The 12,806-nt window shown below is 40.7% G+C and overlaps 1 protein-coding gene across 1 annotated transcript; it reads right to left on the bottom strand.

Annotated features, from left to right (window-relative positions):
• Window positions 1-2,503: 2,503 nt before the first annotated feature.
• Window positions 2,504-5,928, bottom strand: ADRB1 (adrenoceptor beta 1). The gene has a single exon (XM_051981473.1). The coding sequence runs from the start codon at window positions 5,496-5,498 to the stop codon at window positions 4,002-4,004; it is 1,497 nt and encodes a 498-aa protein (XP_051837433.1). The 5' UTR covers window positions 5,499-5,928; the 3' UTR covers window positions 2,504-4,001.
• Window positions 5,929-12,806: the final 6,878 nt, after the last annotated feature.

The following is a 12,806-nucleotide window of genomic DNA, read 5'->3' as shown; positions in this document are numbered from 1 at the left end:
CAGGAGAATTAAAAGGCTCAACTTTGTTCAAAAGTGCTGCTGGAAACTGATCGTAATGATTAAGGATGCTCTTGAACCTTTTGAACCCTTTGAACTCTTACTTCATAGCTCTTGTTTAAATTTTGGTTTTAAGAACTGTGCTAATATTTTGGGTACAGAATTTCTGTCACTGTAATTTTACATATTACTGAGAGCAAGTCAACACAATCAACAAAAATAGGAAATTAAAATAAGTTAGGAAAGTGTACTTACCAAGGAAGGGCCTTCACAATAGCCACTTAGTAGTTATTAATAAAATTTCAATTTCAGAGTTGTGGACCAAAACCTAATTGTAAACTTGTTTTTTTCCCCGATACTCATATAAAGTACCATTAATAAAAGAAGTTAAGTTCACTAATGGTTAAAACTGAAATTTTTGTACTTTCCTATATCATTAAACCCTCAGTTTTCATACTGTTGAGAACAGTTGTGATCATTTTATTATTCGTAACCTTAGAGTGCTATCCTTAAAAGTCATTTGCAAATGTAGCATAGTATGTTATTGAACACATTATCCTCCTTTTTGATCATTAAATTTTATATTTATAGTCCACAAAAATAGCAAATGTATAGGTTATACACAAACATATTTAATTAACATGTAGATTTTCTGCCTATTTGTTGTACCTTTCCATTCTGTCATTTTCTCTCTTCCTTTCACTCCATTATCTTCCCAGGGTATATAATCTATGTCTGTTTTTCTTCAAGGGAAAGACACAGAGACAGATAGAGACAAAGAGAGACAGAGACAGAGCCATAAAGATGCAGAAAGAGGGAGACAAACACAGAGAGACACCGAGAGAAGACAGAAAGAATAGTTTTATGGATATTTGGAATCATTACCATAGCCTTGGATACAATCATCTACTCATAAAAACTGTGAGGAACCTGTTGAACACGAAATCTTCTTGGCTCTGAATAAGTATAAAATTAGCTACAAAATCATAGTATTTTCTTTGGGAAAGATTTACTAAAGGGTTACTAAATTTTATTAAGTAATAAGTAATGCCATTAAATAATTAATTTTGCTTATTTGTGGTAAAAATCCAGTAAACTTCATAAGATCTCCAAGTCTCTAGGCATTAAATAAGGTCTATTTATATCATTTTATTCAGGGAAATTTCTTACTTAAATGGAAAGGTTAAACTGAGTGGATCAGGAAAGCAAATCATCTGTTTATTGCCACAAGGTCTACTAGACAAAATGGTTACATGACTATAAGGCTATAAATATTCTAGACTAACAGCAGATAAGGGAGGGAATAGAACTGTTTTAAGCTGTCTCACCTATTTTTGTTTAAAGAATTGTATTTACTTTGCTGTCTTGATATTGGCATAGACTTAAACTTTGTTACAGCTTCTGTGTAATTGTGGAAGCCCATGCTACTGTTCATGGGACCTATTACTGTTCACTGAAAAGTTAATATTTATCTTAATTCAGTGTAAGTACAGGTTACTTAAACATCTCACCAAAAGACTAGTATTCCAAGCCTTATTATCATAATAGACAAAGACTTATATGAGTGTTAACACTTAGCATGTACTAAAAGTTGATAGATGGAACTTTGGCTTGCTTATCTAAAATTTTAAAAGAAAAAACCTCTTAGAAGTACAAAAGTAGGAACCTTAATTTGGAGGACAATCACTGGGAGGAATTTCACAACATTCTCACTGGAAGCAAATTATGAAAATAATCTGGTTGCTTTTGCAGGTTACAAAGCTACTAAATAAGGTTATGATCCTCCCTCCCCCTTCCTTGTGTATAATCCCATAAGGCTGTCTAGGTTGTCCCAAAAATCTTAGTGCAGTGACGCTTTGCATTATCTATCAAATAGGTTTTATCTGTTCATCTGCTAGATGAACATTGCTAAAAGGATTGAAAAGACAAATAAATAGGGAAAAAACCATTTGAAGGGATTTTTTTTTTTTTATAAATAATCATTTGACCATGGAAGCATTTACATTCAAAATAGCCATCAGAGAAATATACATACTGTACATTGCACTTTGTAGGCTACATATTAGAAACCCACGGAATTACTGATTTCACAAATTATCCATGTATAGTTTATCCTATTTCTTTTGTGCAAAGTAGCAGTTGTTTTACTTGCTTTGAAGATTGTATTTCAAAGGTATTTTGCATTTCAAACATCTCTCTATATAATAGAAAATGTTAGCTTTTAAGAAAAAATCCAGTATAGCATATGGAAGGTTGCTCTACTAGAAAAAGTTTGAAAATGTCTTTAAATTTTGTCTATGAATACTGGAGGAAAATTAGAAGCTTTCAACAAGAATATTGCTTTATTCAGTCTTAACCACATTTTGCTAGACTTTTATGTCAGGAAAGACTGTTATGAATAATTGTATTGGAAATCCAATCCCTATTGCAAGCAAAACAAATGCTATTCTTTTCATTACAGTTGAAAATTGGTTCCAAACTCCTATAGACACACTGTACAAGTATCTTGATTGTGCTGCATTTGTATTTATTGCACATAGACCATTTACTTACACAGTAGTTAGTTGCACCAGAGTATAAATACTTTATAAAATACACAGGAGGAAATAGAAACGACACACAAGTGCTAAATTAACAGCAGATTCACGTGGGCACTTGAACATACAAAAATAATAAAAAAAATCCTTATATTTAAATTTTTAATATGGATACAGATACAGTACCATGATAAAATAGTATAAAAAGTCCTTTTTTTTTCTTCAATAAAACTATTAACTCAGTAACATGACAAACAAAAAAGTAGAGTTTGGATTTCAGTTTATTTTCAACTTCTTCTCCTCCCCTCATTAAAATTTGTGTGTATGTGCAAGTAATATCTTCAGTGGACTTTAAAATTTCTAATACTGTGCAAAAAGGCATTTTGAACCATTCTTTTTATTTTCTTTTTCCAAATGTGCAGTAATTTTTCTTGACACTAAGACTGTTTGCTCATTTTACTGTTCTCTCTTCAAATTGTGACAGAGTCACGTGTCACATAGGCTCGTGCCTGGTCCTTTAAACTAATATTGATACATAAATAATCTGTTTAATATAAACATCTTTTAAAAAAAATTCCTGTGCAATATGCACAGTTTGAGGTAGGAACCCCTCTGCCTCATCACCATTGCCAAGACGCTTGGTTTGCCGTGCAAAAGGAAAGCCAGGTGGTTTGTTCTAATAAAACTCTTAAAAGATGAACTTTTTTTTTTTTTCCCCTCTGCTTTGTTTAAAGATGTCATCGTTCAGACTTTGAAATAAAAATGACAAAAAAACTTTCATGGAACCAAAAAAACCTCCTATCAAACTGTCCACAAAATCATTTTCTTTTACTTTTTGGTTGACTGGTCCAGTTCCCAAGAATAGGATGAGCATGGCTAATGCAGCTCTTGGAGAAACCAAGTTGGGTGGTTTTCCTTTTCCTCCTAAATCCTGTATTATTTTTTCCGTCCTACTTATCTACCCAACTAACACTTTCACAATTTTTGTCAGGAAGGAGCAGAATTAGATTGGAAAAGATGAGCCAGGTATCGTTCCCCACTTGCTCCCAGAAGTCAAGAAGAAAACTCCAAAACTCCAATTACTCCCCCCGCCCTCAACTTTCCTTCGGTTCAACTGCCGAGTTGCTTTTCAGTTTGCCGTGGATGATTCAGACGAGGTACGAAGGATACACTATCACCTGCTTTCGGTCTTGAGTAAACACTGATCCTCTCTTCCCTGTGAAGACAGTTCAGGGCTGTTGATTTTCTTCCTCTTGGATTTCCAAATCAGTTTCCTGGGTGGGGGTGGGAGTGGGGGGAAGGGGTGGGGGGAAGCCCCACTCCCCACCCCTCCCCGACGGCCCCCAACCTCGAAACCACCTGCGCATTCGTTCGCCCCTTCCAGAAAGTATAAAGAAAACTCGAGCCCGGTTCCCGCCTCCACACCACGGCCCTCAGCTCCCCGCCCCCCTCCACCAGCGACCAGTCCTATACCTTGGATTCCGAATACGAATCTTTGCTGTCTCTGTCTTCCAGGCTGGAGTCACTGTCCCCGGTCGCCCCGCCGTTGCAGCCGGCCCAGGGCTCCAGGTAGTGAGGCGACGAGGGAAGCAGCTCGCCCTGCTCCGTATAGGCGGTCGCAGGAGACGGGGTGGCACAGCCAGTAGCGGAGCTGCCGCAGCCTCCCGCCGTGGCCGCCCCAGAACCCCCGCGCGACAGCTCCCCGGCGCTGGCGTGGAGCCGCCGGTCCGCCTGCCGTGGGCAGCACAGGAGCCGCTTGAAAGCTTTGCGGAAGTCCGGGCTGCGGCAGTAGATGATGGGATTGAAGGCCGAGTTGGCGTAGCCCAGCCAGTTGAAGAAGACAAATAGCCAGTTGGGCACCAGGTCCCGGTGGAAGACCTTCACTACGTTAGCGAGGAAGAAGGGCAGCCAGCAGAGGGTGAACACACCCATGATGATGCCCAGCGTCTTGAGCGCCTTTTGCTCCTTGAGGGCTACAAGGCGCGACGGCCGCCTCTTGCTGGGGCGCCCGTTGGCCACGGCCGCGCGCGACGGCGGCAGCACGGGTGCGGGGGGCGGCTGGTGGAGCGCCTGGGACCGCGGCAGCGGCGGTGGCGAGGGCGAGGGCGGCGGGCGGGGGCCGCTATAGAAGCGCCGCTCGCAGCGGTCGATCTTCTTCACCTGCTTCTGGGCCTCGCGAAAGACGCGCAGGTAGACGAAGGCCATGATGGACAGCGGCACGTAGAAGGAGACCACGGAGGAGGCGATGGCGTACGCTCGGTTGGTGACAAAATCGCAGCACTTGGGGTCGTTGTAGCAGTGCCGCGCTTCGTCCCCGTCCGCCCGCCACCAGTGCATGAGGATGGGCAAGAAGGACACGAGTGCCGAGATGGCCCACACGGTGCACACGAGCGCTCGCGCCCGAGCCCGAGTCAGCAGGCTCTGGTAGCGGAACGGGGACGTGATGGCGATGTAACGGTCCAAGGCGATGACACACAGAGTCTCGATGCTGGCGGTGACACACAGAACGTCCACCGACGTCCAGAACTCGCAGAAGAAGGAGCCGTACTCCCAGTCGCCCCACACCACGATAGTAGCCCCAAAGGGCACCACCAGCAGCCCCATAACCAGGTCGGCGCTGGCCAGGGAGATGATGAAGAGGTTGGTGAGCGTCTGCAGACGCTGCGTCTTGGCTATGGCCACGATCACCAGGACGTTGCCCGCCACGATGAGCAGCACGATGAGGGCCATGAGCATGCCCATGCCGGCCGTCCACTGCTGGGAAAGGGCCACGGGCGCTGCCGTCGTCGAGGTCAACAGAGAAGAGGAGGGGGAGACGGGCACCAGCAGCCGGGCGGCCGTGGCGGCTGCGGCAGTTGCTGCGACTGCCGCTGCCTCTGCCTCTCCGCCCGCCCCGTCGGGGGCCGGAGAAGGAGATGACAGGTTGTAGGGTTCGTAGCCTAAGGCAAGCGCCCCATCTCCCATGGTGAGGAGGAAGTAACTGAAGACGTGGGGTGGGGACGGAGTAGAGCCGTCGTTTGAGGAACCCGCAGAACCTTGGGATAGGAGAGGACGGCGAAAGAGGTCGGGGTCAGGGCCAGGTCAAGACTGCAGTCTGCAGCAGCGCGGAGCCGGGGACATCCGCGCCGGGTGCCTTCGCCGCAGGAGCCGCGCCTGCTGCTGCCTCCCTCCTCTTTCAGGCTGCTGCTGTAGCTGCTGTCGCTGAGCCTTCAGCATGTTTCTGAGCGCTCTGGTCTGGCAGCTCCTGCACCCAGCACCCCACCCTAACCCACAGTTAGCTCCCCCCAACGCAGTCCCGGAGGCCTCGCGTCAGTATGCTACAGCCAATCAGGGGCCAAGGCACGCCCCTATTTTGTCCCCCCCCTTCCTCCTCCGCTTTACTGCCCTCCCCCGGGTAATTAAGTGGCTCCGGGGATCCTGGTGGGCTAGAGCGCAGAGCTCAGCCGTACGCTGGGGCACTGGGGACGGTGATTTCTTATCCTTCCCCAAGGAAACTTGTACTCCGACCTCACTGCAAAAGGCTCGCTCGCTTCGGCGGGGAGGAGACTGAGGCTTTTTAAAGAGAAGGGCAGTTTGGAAAGTCTGGGGCTGGAAGAGTTTGGCTGTATGTCTGGTTCTCGGATCGGATAAACCAAACCTGGCGGTGCACGTATAAAAAAAAAGTTCCCTGGTCAGATGGGACATGGCCAGCTCCAGACCTGCCAGTTCAAGGGATCAGAGGAGGGTGTAATTTGTTAGAAACTTTCCAGCAGTACTACGTGTTACACAGGGGGAGAATATAACCATGCATCCATCAGAAACACTTTCTGGGAGCTATTCTTCTAAGAAGCTCGTATTATTCCAGTGCGATAGTTACATAAAAGAAGCGAAGGTTGTGCATCTAACGATGAAGACTAGTTGGAAAAACACACACACCCAAATCCCAGCTAATGAATGTGTAAGTATGATGCAACCATGTGTGTTGATAATATAAAGAGAGGTTTGAGGAAACACAAATGTTAACGTACAAAGTAAATGACACTTCAACAAAAAAGAACGTGTTTAATTACATTTCAGACCTCTCACACTCAATAACACCTGTATTTTGTTTTGTTAACTCACATGATTTATTATTCTAGTTGGTTCAATACAAACCAAAAAAAAAAGTACTGTCAGATTGGGTTGACGTAATGAACAGAGACTTCTGATTTCTCAGTTTGATCAGTTGTTTTCTCCCTTGCCCAAGTTCCCAGATTCTTAAAACTCTGGGATTAGTTTTGTAAGGATGAGAGGAGAAAATATGTAAATACTCCAGAGGATTAAAATCCCAGAGCAGTTAAAGTATACTAGTGACTTGAACTGGCAAAAGAAATCTTTCGAATTAGCCAGTTAACCCCTTCTGAAGACAGAGTTGGTATTATCTTGGTATTATCAACTACACCCAAAGCAGCAGCAGAAAAACATCTAATTTTGTTTAGATAAAGAAAATTAAAACTCAAGAAAAACATGAATCTACGACTATGTAGCCTCAATACAGGCAAATAGCTTTTAATTCCATGTATATATAGAACTCCTGGATAATGAGCAAATATGTATGTTCACATGTATGCCCACATTCTAAGAATAAGAAATTGCACTTCTGCACTGAAATCTGGCACCTGGATGAAACCCAAATTCTTCACTAGCAAGAGGGAATGGTTTTTACAACCATATTGGAGTGCTTAGCTCTACAAGCATGCAGTGCAAATGCAATAAACAATGTCTGTTAAATACTGTAAGGTCACTTCTCATACGTAAAGTTTTTCCGTTTCTTCCATTCAGCCATAAAAATTGCTTCAAGCCCAAACCTGACCTACAAGAGGGCACCATCAGGGAGTGATTTGTTTATTCTGCATTTGTTTAACCCTGCCTTGAGATTTACCAGCCTGCCTCCTAACCATCCTAAGGTAATTGCAGATTTGTGTCAAGCTTAAGTGAATGCCCATTTTTTCTTCTATATTGGGAGAGAGTCTCAAAATTGGTCAGGACCGTGGAAAGGATTGGGAATGATGCTGCTTCTGAAGGTCACTTCTGAGTGACCTATGATGGGGAGAGGAAAGGGAAGTAGCCAATCAGTGAGGATCATTGTGGAGTGTCACAGAATTAGATTCTACTGGCTTATGTATACCAGAAGGGCAATAGACTATTAATTGCATTTCTGTGAAAGAGAGGACAATATTTGGTTGTATGGGTGCTTAAAGGCTTAGTTGTTAATAAAATGACTGTAAATATATGCAAGAACGCTCCAAATAACAAAGAAGTATAATAAGACAATAAATGTGAATATCCTCTTCCCAATTTTAGAGAATTCTTACATCAGGGTATTCTGGCTCTCAAATTTTAGATGTGTTAACACCATGAACATTCAAAACCAAAATGTGGTTTATAATTATTGCTGATAGATCTTTAAAATAAAGCACAGTACCACAGTCTAATGCTAAATATTAGAACTTCACAGTTGAATTTGGTTATTTGCATTGACTTTATTTTAATTTTTTTTTTTTTTTTTTTTTTTTTGGTGAGGCAGTTAGGGTCAAGTGACTCAGGCTCACTCAGCTATTAAGTTCACTGAAACTTAGTTTTGTCGGAGGCTGGATTTGAATTTTTTGCCCTCCCGACTCCAGGGCCAGTGCTCTATCTGTTGTGCCACCTAGCTGTCCTTGAACTGACTTTAAAAAATCAAAAAAGGAAAAGGACAATTAATAGTTATTTTGGTCCTTCAATATAATTATATGGTTTCCATATTTTTAAAATAAAAGTCCTGTTAGGTCACCTCTTCTCTAATTCCTTCATTTCCTGGCTTTTGAGAAATTTAGGTACATTGTAAGCATTGCTTTGATTTGAAATATTGTCTTTAAGTATACCAGGTCAGAAGGAAAAAGTTTAATATAGCCATTTAGATATTTCAAAGGTCATGACTTCATATTTATTTTTTCTTTTCTTTCTGAAAATAGTTTTAGAAATTTAAAAGATCTTTGAAACACTTATTGGAAACAACTCAGGTAATCATTTAGATTGTGTTCTAAACACATTGTTCTAAAGGAAATATGCAGTAGTACATTCAGAAAGACTAAATTTTCCTTTGCAGTGTTTGAGCCCATTTTTCTTTATCATTTTCACTGCCATGTCAAGCTCCTTATCATGTCATGCCTTAACTACTTCAGTAATTTCCTAACTAATCTCTCTGACTCCAGAAGTCCCCCTCTGTCTAATTAGCACCTTTGCAGCATGACTAATCTTATTCAAATACTACTTTAATCATTGATCACCTCTGCATGAAAATGTTCAGTGACTCCCCAAACTTCAGCCTTATACTAACCTGACTTTCCAGGTTTAGCTACCACTGCTCCATAAAACCAAACTAGTTTGTCCACTATATCCAGACCTTACCTTAAGGTGAGGTCTCATACCTTTAACCACTCTAGCTCATAAAATGCCCTCTGTCTTCTGGGCCCATAAAAATCCTACTCTTCCTTAAGATCTAGCCCATAGCAGGCTTGTTCCGTTCTGTCCTCCCTTACTGCCGCAGGCTAAAATTATCTCTAATGTCTCCAAATTTATACAATTCTCATTTTGTCTAGTTTATTTGTGAGAGCTGGTACAGTGGTTTTGAAGCCAGGAAGATCTCATTTTAAGTTCTAATCATACCTGCTGTGCCATCTCAGGCAAGTCACTGACATTCTTATTGTACTAGACAACTACTGAAAATCCTATTTTGCAAAGAAGGTGCTACGACCTTCATTGGAAGTTCTTTATCCAAAAAAGGCAAGGGTCTGGTTCCTTTTCTTTTCTTTGTGTTACCTTGGAGCATCTTTTCTAATTGTCTTGAACTCTGTTTAAAGATAGTATTGTTAAATACTTTTCTTGTTCTTTTGAGTTATTTTCTAAATGAGCCTGTAAGCCCCTTGGAAACATAGATTATATTTCATTTAAAATTTTTGTATTCCCCCCTGGAACGGACTCTTGTTGTCTTTTATATATAAATGATACTTACTAGCTGTGTGAGCTTGGGAAAGTCATTTAACTCCTAATTTTCCTCATCTGTAAAATGGGGATAATACTATCCTGCCTCCTAAGGTGGTTGTGAGGATCAAATGAGATAATAATTGTAAAGTGCTTAATATCTTGCTTAGCACAGAGTAAGTGCTTATATGAATGTTAACTATTATCAGTATGAATCAAAAATACTTGTTAGTTTGATTTATATTGCTCAAAATAATACAAGTAAAATTTGTTTTAGCAACTATATTATGCATTCACATTTTAATATGTGGTGATTCTTCAAATTTCCTTCTCTTATTAGCCATTTAAAATTTTTTAAAAGCTGTAAAATCACATTTCATAATAAGTTTATAAATGAATTTCTATTGGCAACTTTTATAATGATTTAAATGGATGGATTTATAGACGACATATAGCTTTCTAGAGTTTCACATTAATCAACAGGCAATTTGTTACTTATTACTACTTATCTAGCATTGTACTAAATACTGGATACAAAGAAAGGAAAAAATAGCCCTGCCTAGTGCTCCCCTAATGGATGAGACAACACATAAAGAAATAGGTACATATAAGAGCCACAGAGAGCAGACAGAAGTTAATCTTAGGGAGGAATGCTCTGACCACTTGGGAGGACTGTTAAGAGCCTTTTCTGGAAGATGGGGTTTGAGCTGAGCATTAAAAGAAGCCAAGAGATTTTAAGAGGAAAAGGGGAGGAGGGAGAGAATTTCAGGCCTGAGGACAGCCAGTGCTGGGTTAAGAAAATGGGAATTGGAGAGTTGTGTGTAAGGAATAGCCAGCAGGGCAATAGAGCTGGATTTTAGAGTGTGTGGAAGGGGTGGTATTAGAGTGTGTGGAAGGGGTGGTAAAGTCTAATAAAATAGAAAGACTGTGAAGACCTTTTGCCAAGCAGAAGAGTTATGAATAATAGGGAGCCAGAAGTTGAGGAGGATGACATGGATAACCTATGCTTTGGGAAAATCGCTTTAGATCAGGGAGAATAATTAGAAGGATATTTGAAATAATCCTGGCTAGAATCTGTGAGGACCTAAAGGAGAGTGGGCTAGATGAGAGAAAGAAACATTTGAAAGATTTTGTGAAAGTAGAAATGATGAGGTTTGGTAAGAGACTAGATAGAGGGTGAGTCGGTATGGGAATGAGTTGGACCCAAATCCTCACAAATGGTACCATGACCAATGAGCCTTTATCCTTTGTGGATATATGGTACCACATGTCAGGTTCTTTCTAGGAGAACAGGAAACTTGACTTGAGATCTAGACCAAATGTCTACAGGGGAGTAAGCAGTAATGGAACTGGTTATAGAAAACGTGGATCTTTCAAAAACATCTTGTTCTCTTAATGTCACATATACCTAAGATCAGAAGACAATTTCATCAACATTATGATCCTAGAGTCTGCCGGCTTTGAAATTCTGGTCTTGAGTCATCTCTGCTTAACTTGAAGTGTGGGAAATATGACAGTGTCCCCAAGAAGATTATGCGATTTTATCAGTGCTTAATTCGATAAGCATATTTATTAAGCACCCACAGTATGTTAGGTGCTGGGGATAACTGAGATAAAACTAGAAGCTGTTGTTGCCCTCTAGGAGTTTATATCCTACTGGGAGGGGAACACTTTGTATGCACATAAATAACTATAAAATATGTACAAAGTAAATGTAAAGTAATTGGAGGGAAATGGAGGAAGGAAAGTGCTAATAATTACAAATAGAATCAGAGCAAATAGGATCCAGAACAAGTCAGAGCAGAGCTTCAAGAAGTACATCAAAGCTATTGACTAGGAAACAGGAGCTTTAAGTCTTTGTAATCAGAGCTGGGTTGGCTCTTTTAAAGCAAAGATCTGCTGGCTTTGAGATGAAGCGTAACAGCCCCAAACAGCCACACAATGCCCAGTAACCAAAGAACAGTCTGAAATTGACATTAGAAATAGACGTCTTGGTTTTGTAACCACACTTGGACACAGGGTTTGCAACACAGTCATAACCACTGTCTTTGAATGTGGTTATCAACAATTGGGGCAAAGATTTCAAAAGTTCTTTTCTTTCCCTTTCCCTTTCTCTTATTCCTTTTCTCTTTACCCTGTTATACTCTCCTTTTTCTCTCCCTCCTCCTTTCCTCCTTTCCCCATTTCTTCCTTCCTTCATTTTCTCCTTTCCCCATTCGTTCCTTACTTTGTTCATTCCTTCCTTCCCTCCTTACCTCACATATGACCACTCATAATTTATGTAAATAGTCATTTCCTACCTTCTTCTTTGTCCACTCTGGAATAGTCAGAAGTTAGATTATCACGAATCATTTCTAGGCTAAGACATTTTAGCAAATTATGCAAATACTGCTTTTTGAGTATTATTATTTAAGAACTTATTTGATGTTTCTTTAACAGATGACTCAAAAGATAAGCTTTTGTAATTCTTTAAGGAGCTTCCCTGTTTGGGTATCTGAGTAATGATATTCTAATATTTTTATGAAAAGGACTAACTTTTTTAAAAGTATTTTTTTTAGGGTTATAGATAGCAACCCCTCTGAGAAGTATGATTAAAAGATTCAAAGTTTGAATTACAATGCAAATTTTATTTTCAAATGTCACTAATATAACCACACATAACTATCATCTAGCTTAAATCTTTTTAATTCTTTCAATAACCAAGCTTGTGATGACTTCCAGCTATGATAATAATGAAAAAGTAGATATTCTTAGAATGAAGTTTTATTTTAGTTCACATAAAATAAATGTTTGCAGAAATAGAGAAGTGCTATTGTAGAAGGAACATTCTAGGCTCTTGAGTGATCATGGGACTCCATACTCAACCAACTCTAGTGGGTCTTACTGCTTCAAGAAAATTTTGTTTAGTTTTAAAATTTCTGCAGCCTATACCCAGCCTTGCTTTTCCACTTTCATTTCCCATTTCTGTGCTTTTGCACTGGTTCTGCCCCATTGCTGGAATGCATTCCCTTCTTACCTTTGTTCCATAGAGTTCCTTTTTTTTTGTTTTTTTAAATGCACCATCTTTTGCAGGAAGCCTTTCTTAATCCTCCCAGCTGCCCTCTGTCATGTGCTGTTGTTGTTTAGTCATGTCTGACTTTATCACCACATATGGGGTTTTCTTGGCAAAGATAATGAAATAGTTTCCTATTTCCTTTTCCAATAGATCAAGACAAACAAGGTTGAGTGGCTTAATCAGAGCCACATCACTAGTGAGTGTCTGAGGCTGGATTTGAACTCAGGTTTTCTTGA

Source organism: Antechinus flavipes, chromosome 2 (genome assembly GCF_016432865.1).
Source record: "Antechinus flavipes isolate AdamAnt ecotype Samford, QLD, Australia chromosome 2, AdamAnt_v2, whole genome shotgun sequence".
NCBI lineage: Eukaryota > Metazoa > Chordata > Mammalia > Dasyuromorphia > Dasyuridae > Antechinus > Antechinus flavipes.
The sequence above is the reverse complement of the archived record's forward strand: the minus strand, read 5'-3'. Positions and strand labels throughout refer to the sequence as shown.

What these genes read in the sequence shown, in the direction of transcription:
- ADRB1 (XM_051981473.1), bottom strand. Translation starts at nt 5,498, where the DNA reads ATGGGAGATGGGGCGCTTGCCTTAGGCTACGAACCCTACAACCTGTCA.